Source organism: Notolabrus celidotus, chromosome 9 (genome assembly GCF_009762535.1).
Source record: "Notolabrus celidotus isolate fNotCel1 chromosome 9, fNotCel1.pri, whole genome shotgun sequence".
NCBI classification, from domain to species: domain Eukaryota; kingdom Metazoa; phylum Chordata; class Actinopteri; order Labriformes; family Labridae; genus Notolabrus; species Notolabrus celidotus.
Window position 1 is genome coordinate 32,346,783 of NC_048280.1, and position 12,721 is coordinate 32,359,503.

Consider the following 12,721-nt stretch of genomic DNA (forward strand, 5'->3'; position numbering starts at 1 on the left):
TTTTATTTTATTTTAAATGTCACTGTTGGCTCTCCACGTTCCTTTAAGCCCCGGACTGCTTTATTACGATTATGACCATTGTTTTTTACATTTTTAATTATTCTTTTTTTATTCCATCTTATTATTTAACGTTTTATTTTTATAATTAGTTTTGTGGTATTTATCTTATTTTATTGTATTTATTCTATTATAATGATTTTATTTTATTTTTATGGTATTTATCTGATTATATTATAATTATTTTTTTATAATGATTTTATCCTAATGTATTATTCTGTCACTTCCCTGATTTTATTTTATTGATTTGATCGTCATGGTTTTGTTCTTAAGTATGTTGTATCCCTTTTCAACTTTTACCTATTACTGTTGTTTCTGTGGATGCTTGAAGTTATGAAAGGTGCTTTCTATATAGAAATGAGTTGACTTCCCACCTGAAGACTTTTATTTTGTATTCCGGAAGTGTAAACTCGCTCTGATAAGCTTGACTGTATCTGTATGTCTGTTAGTTTTATGATTGGAGGTGGACGCGCAGCAGAGAGCTCATCATGGCACCGATGGGACTAAAAGCTATCGTTGGAGAAAGTAAGAAGTTTTTATTTAATTAACTGAAACATCTTTTTTTCACCTTACTGCCATGTTCACAGCTGATTTACTGAAGTTAGTTTCTCCTGGAGACACTTACATTTAGGGAACTCTGTGCGCCAAAGACGCGCACGCACACCCGAGCCACGCTGCTCTCCTCACCTTCATTCATCCTGATTTTATTATGAATATGAAGGATGTCACCAAAGTAAATATTAAGAGTGATGTTATGTGTGACTCTGAAGGGATTTTATTTATTTTATCGAGCTGTTGTATGGTCTGTGAGAGCTCGATGTCCTGCTTGGTTCTGTGTAAATCTGCCTCACTAATCTTCAGTCTGTGCGGATTAAGCGCTTTGACATCATGAAGGGGAACGGAAGAGACAAACAAGCGTTTGTTTCTACTGTACATCAGTACACTGCAAGCCATCACGACATGTTATGGACTCATTGTTATTAAAATCAAATACATGTGTCAGATGAAGCTCTTAGGCATGCTGTAAAACAGAAGAGGGAGGATTATAATGTCATGCATTTAGAATACATTAAAAAACTCCAGTTAAAGCCTATCATTTCCAGAGAAAAAACGTTATTAGAGAAGGTGCAAGAGAATATATAAATATATTTTTGTTTTTAGAACAAAGTTAAAAGTTATTAAATGGCCTATTAAGAGTGTTTTTGCCTGAATTTTTCTCATTGAAAAGAAAGTGGAATCAAGAAAAAAATACCAAGAATAATTATAATTATAATAACCAGATATTGTCCAAGTAAAGCAGCCTTCAGGCCTGATGTATTATGAGCAGGATGAAACAAGGATTCAATTCACATAATCACCTGCTTACAAAACCTTGAATGATTACTGCAGTTATTACCCAGCTACCAACTAAACAAACAAACAAGTTGACTCAGAGTATTGATATGAAGCTGAATTTATTGATTTAAAAAGGATTTATTTATGCAGCTAAAGATACCCCCCAGATTCAACGTTTGGAAGCGCCTCCATGTCATTGCTATTCTGAATTAACATTAAAATTAACATTTTCCTTTATGTTAAACTCTGAATATTATCCTGCTTTACTGTTATAATCCTGCTCCTCGTGCGTTCAAACATCCCTCACTAGTGTCTTGCTTTCTCTTGTCTATTTCTCTGTTGGAGTCAGCCGTTAAAGTTTTTAGTCTCTGAATTAATTGAGAGTAATATTTTTAATATTCTCCATCCTGTTTTCAGATTCTATTGTAAGCGTATGTTTTTTTGCCACAGTGTCAACGGGAAGTGGGGAAGTTAAAAACTTTATTGATGTCCTGGACTCCCGGTATTGATTTGATATGATGTGTGGCATCACCCCTACTATTCAGAATGAAATGCCACTGTTAAAGGGTTTTGACCAATCAGAATGAAGTATATAAGACAGCTGGGTGATCAATAGAAACAAAGCTTCTCAGAGCTGATATGAACTGGACCTGTGGTAAATATTCTTTGTAGGTTTACCATCTAAAGCAACTTCTCACATACTATCTTATTTTGATTCATACAAACGTCCAATGTTTCCCATTAACTGATTGTCACTGCCTTTGTTGCCCCCTCCTTTGGTTCTCTGCACAAGGTAGCATCTTTATCGTTTCAATCCCACCCTATCTTATATACAGCACATTCATACAGGCGTAAAAATGACTGTACTTTACACAGAGACCCCTCATTACTCAGCTATCAACATCCTTTTGCAGTCGAGGCAAAGAATTACAACCCCAGTTCTAAAAAGTTTGGGACGTGTAGAATATTCATAAAAACAGATTTTGATAGTTTGCGAATCCTTTTAAAGTCTATATTTAATTGAAAAAAAGACTGAAAAGACAACATATCAAATGTTGAAACTCAAAAACCTTCTTGTTTGATAAAAAAATATATGCTCATTTCAAATGTGATGTCAGCAACACATTTAAAAATAAGTTGGGACAGAGACTGCAAGTGTAATGCTGAAAAAACACCTGGAGGAACATCTCTTAACTAATGAGGTTCATGATGATCGGTTAGTCACATGATGATTGGGTATAAAAAGGACACTCCAGAGAGGCTGAGTCTCTCAGAAGGAGAGATGTGAAGAGGTTCACCACTCTGTGTGAGACTACGTGAGCAAATAGTACAACAGTTTCAGAATAGTGTTCCTCAGAGTGAAATGACAAAGCATTAGTGGATTTCATCGTCTACAATACATGATATCATTAAAAGATTCAGAGTCTGGAGACATCTCTGTACAAATGGACAAGGACCAAAACCAAGACTGGATGGACCTGATCTTCAGGCCCTCAGGCAGCACTGCATTAAAAACAGACATGACTCTGTAGTGGAAGTCACTGCATTAAAAGCAGACATGACTCTGTAGTGGAAGTCACTGCATTAAAAGCAGACATGACTCTGTAGTGGAAATCACTACATGGGCTCGAAATCAGTATAAAACCCATTGTCTGTGAATACAGTTCATCACTGCATCGACAAATGCAGGTTAAAACTGAACCGTGCAACAAAGACCCCACATCTAAACCTGATCCAGAAACACCAGAGACTTCTCCAGACCTGAGCGCGTTTAAGATGGACTGAGGGGAAGGGAAGAACTGTCCTGTGGTCTGATGAATCAAAATCTGACAATCTTTTTGGAAATCATGGACGCTGTGTCCTCTGCTCTAAAGAGGAGAGGGACCACCCGGCTTGTTATCAGCTCACAGTTCAAAGCCAGCATCCATGATTGTATAGGGATCAGAAGAGTCCATGGCATGGGTACCTTTCACACCTTCGAAGGCTCCATTAATGCTGAACAATATATACAGGTTTAGGAGCAACATATGCTGCCATCCAGACAATGCCTTCTTCAGGAAGACCTCACATATTTCGGCAAGACAACGTCAATCATTTCACTTTAAACTCCAGAAGCTGGTCTCCTGGGTTCACCAACGTTTAGAGAGAGAGAGAGAGAGAGAGAGAGAGAGAGAGAGAGAGAGAGAGAGAGAGAGAGAGAGAGAGAGAGGCTGAAAGAGACAGATGCATAGAGATAAAACACAGAACGGCAACAGAGACAACTAGAGGTAATACAGGCTTATGGCAATGCCAACGCTAATAGTAAAATGTGTCTCTTATTAGCAATAACACTATAATAATAATAAAAGAAGTGACTGACAATCAGATCTCACCTCAGCTGTGAGTAAAGCTGTGTGATATGTACAGGATCGACACCGACTGTGACTGATGAGCAAACGTAGTCAACATGAAGCTGGAATATTCAGGTCTCGGACTCATTAGGATCTACCTGTACGGAGCTCAGTGAAGGATGCAACCAAAGAAAGCTCTTTAGGAACATTGCATGCTGATGACAGTCTGACTTTTATTTTCCCGTCTGTAGCTCTGTGGTCTGTCGCTCACACAGCTCTGATGAGGAGGTGTGCACTGGAGTTCAGAGTCACAGATCTGGATTAGACTTAATGATGGTGAACCTGATCACCATCAGAGACCAGGGTCGCATCAGGGCAGAGCGTGGTGGAACGATTACGTAAGAATAATACGGTGACAGAGGGATGGAGCAGCACTGTTGGCCTCACACATTAACCTCTGTGCAGACGCCTGACATGAACACATTGTAATTCAGGACCTCATCGATCCCTCAGGACTTCTCTCTATCTAGCCGGATGAAACTAAGTCCTGAAATAAACCCTCTTAACATTTTAGCAAACTGAGGTATGATTTCAGAGCCCAGAAATGATGATGTGATCTGATTATTAAAATATGCATCCAGTGTCGTTTAATTAATACAGATCTTAAAATAAGGTGAGGTGCTTATTTTAAGATTGGGCAAAAACTACAACAAATCAATATTAGAAAATAGAGAAATAATGTCACCACAAAGCCAAAATGTCAAGAATTAAGTTGAAATATTGACATTAACGCCAAAACGGAGAAAATCATGTCTAAATGTCTGAAGTTAAGTTAATGTAGAAAAAAGGCAAAAAGCATGACTAAGGTGATACTTTTGTCTGAGTGCATGGAAAAAGAAAATAAATAGATTTATCCATCTGTCCATTCTCCTCCACTTATTCAGGGAGGGGTCATGGTGGCAGCAGGAAAATACGTCCACAAGAGGATATATTATTTGCATTTTGAGTATGAAGTCAATGGAGGAGAGGAAAGAAGGATCATTAAGCATAAAGTGGGATGGAAAGAATGAAGTAAACGTAGTTCAGGAAGAAAGTTACCAAAATGCAACACCAATTAAAGGTGACATATCACGCTTTTTTCATCAAAATATATTGGTCTAAGAGGTCCCCAAAACTTGTCTTTAAAGTTTATTGCCCAAAACAACTCTTTGAAATCAGATTTTGGCATGCCTGAAAAACCCTCTTCTTCAGCCCTGCTCAGAACAGGCTGTTTTCTCTCTGACCACGCCCCCTCAGGAAGTGGTTGTGGCCTCGGCTGTCCAGCACGTTGATCTAATGTTTACATGTTGGCTGAATATACACGGCTGCTCACAGACCCGCGTTACTTCAATCCTCTGAATTTGATCCAGAATCTGGTCCTGATGTAGAGGCGCCTGCAGCAGGACCTTTCTGAAGGATTGGTCACAGATTTAGTGTTTCTTGTTGTTTTATTTGTCAGTATGTAGACGTGTGTCTTGGTACACAGCTACGAACATGTAGCTATGTGGCTATGCTAACTAGCGCTAGCACTTATCCATGATAAATAAAAATCATCCTCTAGATCTTCAAATCTGCAGACGTGGAGAGTAAAACTGACCTCTGCCAGAAAGGCAGCAGGACCTTTCTGAACGATTGATCACAGATTTAGTGTTTGTTGTTGTTTTATTTGTCAGTATGTGGCTATGCTAACTAGTGCTAGCACTTTTCCATGAAAAATAAAAATCATCCACTAGATCTTCAAATCTGCAGACGTTGGGAGTAAAACCAACCTTTGTTATTAAGACAGCCTACAACTAGCATGCCTCCCTCCTAAGCTCCTTGTTAGCACACATGTGTGCAGGGAATGAAAAACGGAGGAAGGGTTGAGTTGTATTTTATACAGTCTATGGGCTGAACAAGCTCCGAGCTCTGACTCCTTGACAGACCGGATATTGTTGTGATGTAACAAAAACACGGAAGTCTGAAATGGCTTGTTTCACATGCATTTACAGAAAGGTGGAGAAATCAGAACAGGGGCAGAATGGATTTTTTCAGATCCCCACTAACGCAGCAGCTACTCTTCCTGGGGTCCACATAAAACAAACATAACACACATAATATACATGAAATACAATAACAGAAAAAGCAACAAACATAAAATGAAAATGTTGATTCTTTGATTTAATTCTCCTTACACCTGACACTAATACACTGCCTGTTTAATGTAAACACTTGTAGACGTGCATGTGCAAAGTTAGAAAGGTCATGTTAAAGCTTGTTTCAAAATGCCCCCCTGTAAAGTTCCTGAGATTGTCTTGGAGAGAGCGGACTGTGTGACTTAAAACAGTTAAATGTGATTTTTGTATCTCTCTGAGTGAGGTCAGGGTGAGTTGATGTGTGAACACAGCAGATAACAGTCACAATGAGGGAGCAGTGATATAAACACACAAACAGGAGCCACTCCTGAATACTCCTTGTTCATGCTCCTCTCACGGACCAAGACGCCCTGACATGTCAACGTCCAGTGTCTGGAATCAGTTGGATCTCAAATATTGGATCAGAGCTGATCTGGATATTTATTAGGATCAGCAATTCGAACCGCTCATCTCACCCTGATCATTCATGTCAGATGTGGTAAACTGAGCACAACTTGCAGCAGAAGCCAAACATGTCCATAACTTAGCATATGAAGTAAGATCGCTTCATGTGGTGATAGAAGCAGAGCTGTGTTCAACATGACCTCCCCGATAAGATACCCACAAAGTGAACATGTTCCCTAGTCCTATCAAACATGTCACTGAGACAAAACACAAAGTCATGAACCAGGCTGAACACATCTCTTCAGCAGCATTGTGTTGTTGTTGTTGTTGTTTATTTCTCTGTGACAGCTGCGTGCAGCTTTGATGGCGTCCCATTCTCTTACTCACACTTCCTCTTAATCCTGTTTAATAATTGGATAAAGAGATCCATTCACTCACGCTAACATCAGCTGTGGTCCTCACTAACTCCCTCAGACAGAGTGAGAAACATCTAATCCATCTGAGGAAGTTTTCTGTGATAGATTGTTTCAACTTGTCTATAAATGATTGAAACACTGGAGAACTGTTTCAATGTGATTAGCAAGTTATTGTTCTCGTACAATCCAAAAATGATGGCCGTCATTCACCTCTATCTCCCTGAGTTCTGCAGATTGAGTCTTCATCAGAGTCATGACACTGCTGTTAACCTGCAGAGTGGTTCACACCAGCATTTTTGAAATGATGAGTGTCATGTCCTGTAAGTTGGAGGCTCGTGCCAATAATCAGCAGGTAAACGCTCCTCCAACGCTGGTAAAAAGACATGACACTGCATGGTCATGTGCACACAGACAGTGACGGTTCTGGGGAGGGGCCAACAGGGACCAGTGCCCCTGTAAAACTGCCCCTGGACCCCCCTTTGGCCCCCCCTCCATACCAAAATAATATTACACAATAAAAAAGGCTTGGTATCTCGCCGATGTTACAGGCGGAACACATGCGTGTGGCACTTGGTTCCAGTCCTTTAGAGCGCTAAGGGACTCATGTTGAGTGTAAACATCCAAACAGCTGATGTCAGTCTGCATGTTGATCAAGTACACAGTAGTATATATGTCTAGTATATAGGGATCAATCAATCAATCAATCAATCAATCAATCTTTATTTGTATAGTGCCAAATCACAACAAACGTTATCTCAAGACGCTTTTACAAACAGAGCAGGTCTAGACCACTCTATGTCAAATTATGAACAGAGACCCAACTTCAAGACAGGGTAAGACTCAGTCTGACCCCACCTTAATCCATTATGAGCATTGCACATCGCAGTATGAAGCTAGTTACAGTGGTGAGGAAAAACTTCCTTTTAACAGGCAGAAACCTCAGGCAGAACCAGACTCATGTTAGACAGCCATCATGCCTCGACCGAGTTGGGTCTGGAAAGACAGATAGAGGAGAGTAAGAGAGAGAAGTGATAGTGATGAGACGAGTCGTAGAAGCTGCTGCCGCTGGAGTCCAGCGCATCCGTATCAGCTGGAGTCCAGATCGTCCACAGCAGGAGGACGCCTACGGCAGCTCAGAGGAATCTACGAGACAATGGAGCTCAGGGACTCCAGAAAGGTCTATGGTTAGTAACTTTAATGGGACAGGCAGAGTTAAAGTAAGTGATGAGGGGGTTGGGGGGAAGGGGGTGAGCTAGGATCCCAGTGTGTCAGTGCGCCAGTTCCCCCGGCAGTCTAGGCCTATAGCAGCATGACAAAAGCTGGTCCAAGCCTGATCCAGCTCTAACTATAAGCTTTGTCAAAAAGGAAAGTTTCAAGCCTACTCTTAAAAGTGTAGAGGGTGTCTGCCTCCCGGATCCTGACTGGTAGATTATTCCAAAGGAGAGGGGCCTGATAACTGAAGGTTCTACCTCCCATACTACTTTTAGAGATTTTAGGTACAACTAGCAAGCCTGCATGTTGGGAGCGTAGAGTTCTAGAGGGGTAATAGGGCACTATGAGCTCTTTAAGATATGAGGGTGCCTGATTTTTAAGGGCTTTGTAGGTTAAAAGAAGAATTTTAAATTCTATTCTACATTTTATTGGGAGCCAGTGAAGAGAAGCTAACACTGGAGAAATGTGCTCTCTCTTCCTAGTTCTAGTCAATACTCGAGCTGCAGCGTTTTGAACTAGCTGAAGAATCTTTAGAGACTTATTGGGGCAGCCTGATAAGAGGGAGTTACAGTAATCTAACCTGCACTGATGTTTTGCCAGTTAGTTCTCAGCCAGTCCTTGCCCTTCTCACTCTCTTTTGTAAGGGTTGAATGTGTCCCTCTGACAACACCCTTGGCCCCAGCCTGGCCCCCCCAGTAAAATTGATCTAGAACCGCCACTGCTCACAGAAAGAACACAGAACCGAAGGAGAAATTATGACAGATTTTATTTATTTAGATTAAGCTTTGTTTATACTTATAATCTAAAACTGCTTCTGGTATCAATCTTGCCTGATTGAAATAAAATTCGACTGAATGTAAATCATGTGTTCATGCGTTTTATGCGAGCGGCAACCTCCGGTCTCAATATATGAAGCCCGTGCAGAAGTGTGATAAACACCAGTTCATTGAGCGTCCAGGCTGGCTGCAGAAACACCAGAAACCAAAAACACACCCATTCAAAGGGACAATCTTTACAGCAGAAATAAAAATGTTTACAGTCTTGTTAAAAAAAACGGCTTCGGTCTGAAAAGCTCATTTCTCTATCAGCGCACACTGTATGGGGGGTGTTTTTTTTTTCTAACGTGAAAGTTCAGAAGATATTAAGATTCAGAGTTTTGCCCATTTAAGGACTTGACTGACTTGATTGACAGGCGGGAACACTGTCGCTGTTGGCAAGGATGCTCAAGGCCCGCCTCTTTCCCTCACACTCGCTCAACAGCAGTAAGGTTGCGTTCATCATTTCCAGTATGGCTCCCTCCAATGATTGGCTTCAAAACAACACTTCAGAACAGATGGGTGACATCACGGATACGGCATCCATTAATTATACAGTCTATGGTTTTATGTTAGTTATAGAGCCAGATGGTTTTTAAAGCAGACTGGAATCCTGGCAGGGTGAGCAGGCCCTCAACGTGAAGAGGGCCAGCTCCTTACTTCTTGAGTCAATAATCTTACAGAAAATATTCAGTGTGTGTGCATGGACTTGATCTGGGTTTTTGAGCATCCCGTTTTTGTGTTTGTGGATATTGATTTTAGAAACAAGAATAAAATCTCATCCCGGTTTTAAGAAACCTGATTTATCTACCTGTAGAACTCTGAAAGAAGACAGAACACTGCAGCATGGATACACCTTACCCTGGTTCCTGACAGCTGCCGACCACCTGCACAGACACAGCCTCAGCAGCACAAACATGGCGGCAGCAACTAGAGCGTCTTATTTCCAGAGCAGTGAAGAAACTGAGTGAATTATCTTCTCTCTGAATCCGTCACCTCCCCGTTGACGACCCAGTCCCACCTCTCCTCATCCATTGCTCCCTGCTCCTATGTGGTGGCAGTGACAGGCTGACACCAGTTAGACTTGATGACATATCTGCAGTCATTCTCTACTATGGTTGCTGGAAACGAGTTGGATACATCATATCTGCAACGCCATGTCTGTATTTAATAGTGCTAAGCTCATAATGGACCACAGTGGTCTCATTTCTTTGTGCTGTGGTTTGTTAAAAATAAACACCAGTGGCCATGTCTACAGAGATACTGTATGAATCACCAGGTTTCTGTGTGTGTATGTAAACCATAACAAAACCATGACTAGACTCATAACCAGGATACTGAAGTGCATGAAATCACACTCATTGATTTGGAAATGATTGTGTCTGTAAATCGTATTCATATTTCTTCTATTGAAAACTTTCTGTGACAGGCTGAGATGTATCCACAGTAACAGTTCACACTGCAGCCTCGTCACTGTCTGAGTCTGTGACGTTTTCCTCTCCATTTATCCGCCCTTAAACACGCCGTATCCTCTACCGTGTTCAGTGTTTCAACTTTGTGGACTCTCTGTCATAGCCTAGTTTTTGTGTCTTTAACCTCTCTAGACTCTACTTGTTTCAAACATACGTAAATAAAGCAGTGTCAAATGAACCAGGGCTGTCAAGAAAATAACAGACTGTTGTTATGGACTGTTGACCAATCAGAATCAAGTATTTGCCCTAGCTGTGATATAATAAAAAATTATGAAGGTGCAGAATTTAGGAGAACATAATAACCAATAATTATGCCCCGTCATGTTCTCACTCTGATGCTTTGGTTCCCAACCTGTGGTCAGGGTGTCTGTAGATAAAACACATTTTCACTTTTCTTTTGGTAAGAACATTAAAATTGATGTTTATTTCTATAATGTATGTTTTCTGTTAGGGAGAGGAGGCTCAGCTTTTCTTAGATATAAGTGTGTGTGTGTGTGTGTGTGTGTGTGTGGGGGGGGGGGCTCTAAGGAAGAAAGGTTGGGAGTCTCTGCTCAAATGTGTGTAAGTGTGCTCTTGCATGTTTTGTACAAACATTTTTTTCTAACCTAAAACTGTGAAGGAGACATTTGTCCCTAAGAAAGGACGATGAATGTGCTGAGGGCATGGCTGTGTGTTTATCTGTGTCTATCTGTGTGTGAGTTTGTGTGTGTGTGTGTGTGTGTGTGTGTGTGTGTGTGTGTGTGTGTGTGTGTGTGTGTGTGTGTGTGTGTGTGTGTGTGTGTGTGTGTGTGTGTGTGTGTGTGTGAATGATGCTGCTTCCCCGTGACGTAACATCCGCTGACACAGAAACGTCCCAGAAATAGCGTTGGGGAGCGGTGGACGGGGTAAGAGGATTTAAAAGCAGATTAGAGGCAGTGATTGCTGCAGACCCCGCCCCCCTCCCACACTGAGTCCCTGCAGTGTGACACGCTGGACTGTCGCTTTAAAACCCCCGCAGAGGGAAACTGGGACATCAACACGAGGGCCCGATGTGTTGGGATGTATCAGTGTTATTATAACTCCAGTGTAAATGTTTTAATTTGATGCTCTGAGAGTCGTGTTCCCCCCTCAGGATCTCGTCCCTCAGTGTCTCTGCGGTTTATGTAAAGGATTTACTCAGTCAGGGGGACATGAGATTGTGTGCGCGTCTTATCACTGTATAATGTGTTTTTTAAGGGCTCAGGGTTCACTTGGGATCTCTCCCGGTGGAGCTGAGATTGTATTTCATAAACAGCTTTGAGAGACTTTATGAATGTGTTGTTGAGGAATACTTGGAGAACCATGTCTCATCACGTTATGCCAAGGAAAGAAAATGATCAAGAATCAATCAAGATTTCTTGAAATTATACATTTTGTGTAGCAATAAAAAAGTGCTTCAATTTCCTCTGACAGAATTTCACCACTAACTGATACACAGGTGTTAGAGCCATGGAGTTATTCAAGTCTATGTGCCTTATTTAACTCATTTTGTAGAAATAAGAGACTTTGGTTAGAATTATTTTGGATTTATTTTAAATTATCCCTGTAATGTCTTTCTATGTTTGTCTATCTGGTCTGAATATCTGTGTCCTGTTGTAGTTCATTGGTGCTGCTGATTGGAGCAAATTGGCAACTGAGCATGTGCGCTGAGTTAAGGGCTTTGATCTGAGCAGGATGAGGAGCAACAGATTTTCTGACCTTAGCTTTGCTCAATTTTTTTTTATAGTTTTGTACTCTTTAAGGGATGTAGAACTATTTTTCTTTAGTAAACAAGTTCATAGAGACTAGATAGGTGCTTTTTATTTATAGCTGTCGATATTGTGAATAAATTCTCAGTTTGTTTCATTTTATATTGGCATCCCTTTCACTTTTGGAATACATGCACATAAATCTGTTTTTGGAAAGCACAAGTCAGAAACATCACGTTCTGCAGAAGTGACAACAATATTTATGCTTAAAGTCAACTCTACAACGGGGAAGTAAATACATAGAGAAGCAAGACGTGAGCAAGCAAAGATTAAATATGTATACAACACCTTTCACAGACAGCTGTCACAGTGTGCATCACAGTCAAAGAAAAGACACCAAATTCAAAAACAAAGTTTACACAAGGTGAAATAAACAGAGGTGAACAGATGGTGAACTTGTTCAAACTTAAGCTGCATGCTACTTCACATGTTGTTTTTGCTGCACTTTTAAAGTGTGTACTGAGGGTCGGATGGACTGCAACCTTTAACATCTCCATGGATCTACTCCATCTCAGGTTCGGATTGACAAATGACAATGTGCCAATCATTCATATTCCAGCACAAACTCATATAAAGTTTTGCAGCTTGGCGCTGTGTGCTGATGTTTTGTGTCTTTGTTGGAATGAGTTGTGATCGACTCAGCTTGTCTCTGAGAGCTGATGAAGTTTGAATCTATCAGCATAAGTGAATCTCTGCTCTTAAATGAGTTTAAATAACTCTGGGTCTCGTTCATTGTGAGATTAAAAAAGATTGTGATGTG

The 12,721-nt window shown here is 40.7% G+C and overlaps 1 protein-coding gene across 1 annotated transcript in view; it reads left to right on the forward strand.

The window, feature by feature from the left end:
* The first annotated feature begins 508 nt into the window (after nt 1-508).
* Nucleotides 509-12,721, forward strand: part of stxbp1b (syntaxin binding protein 1b) — a 31,643-nt gene continuing 19,430 nt past the window's right edge. Inside the window, exon 1 of the mRNA XM_034692228.1 lies at nt 509-582. Within this exon, the coding sequence (XP_034548119.1) occupies nt 546-582 (37 nt within the window). The 5' untranslated portion in view covers nt 509-545. The remainder of the gene's footprint in view (nt 583-12,721) is intronic.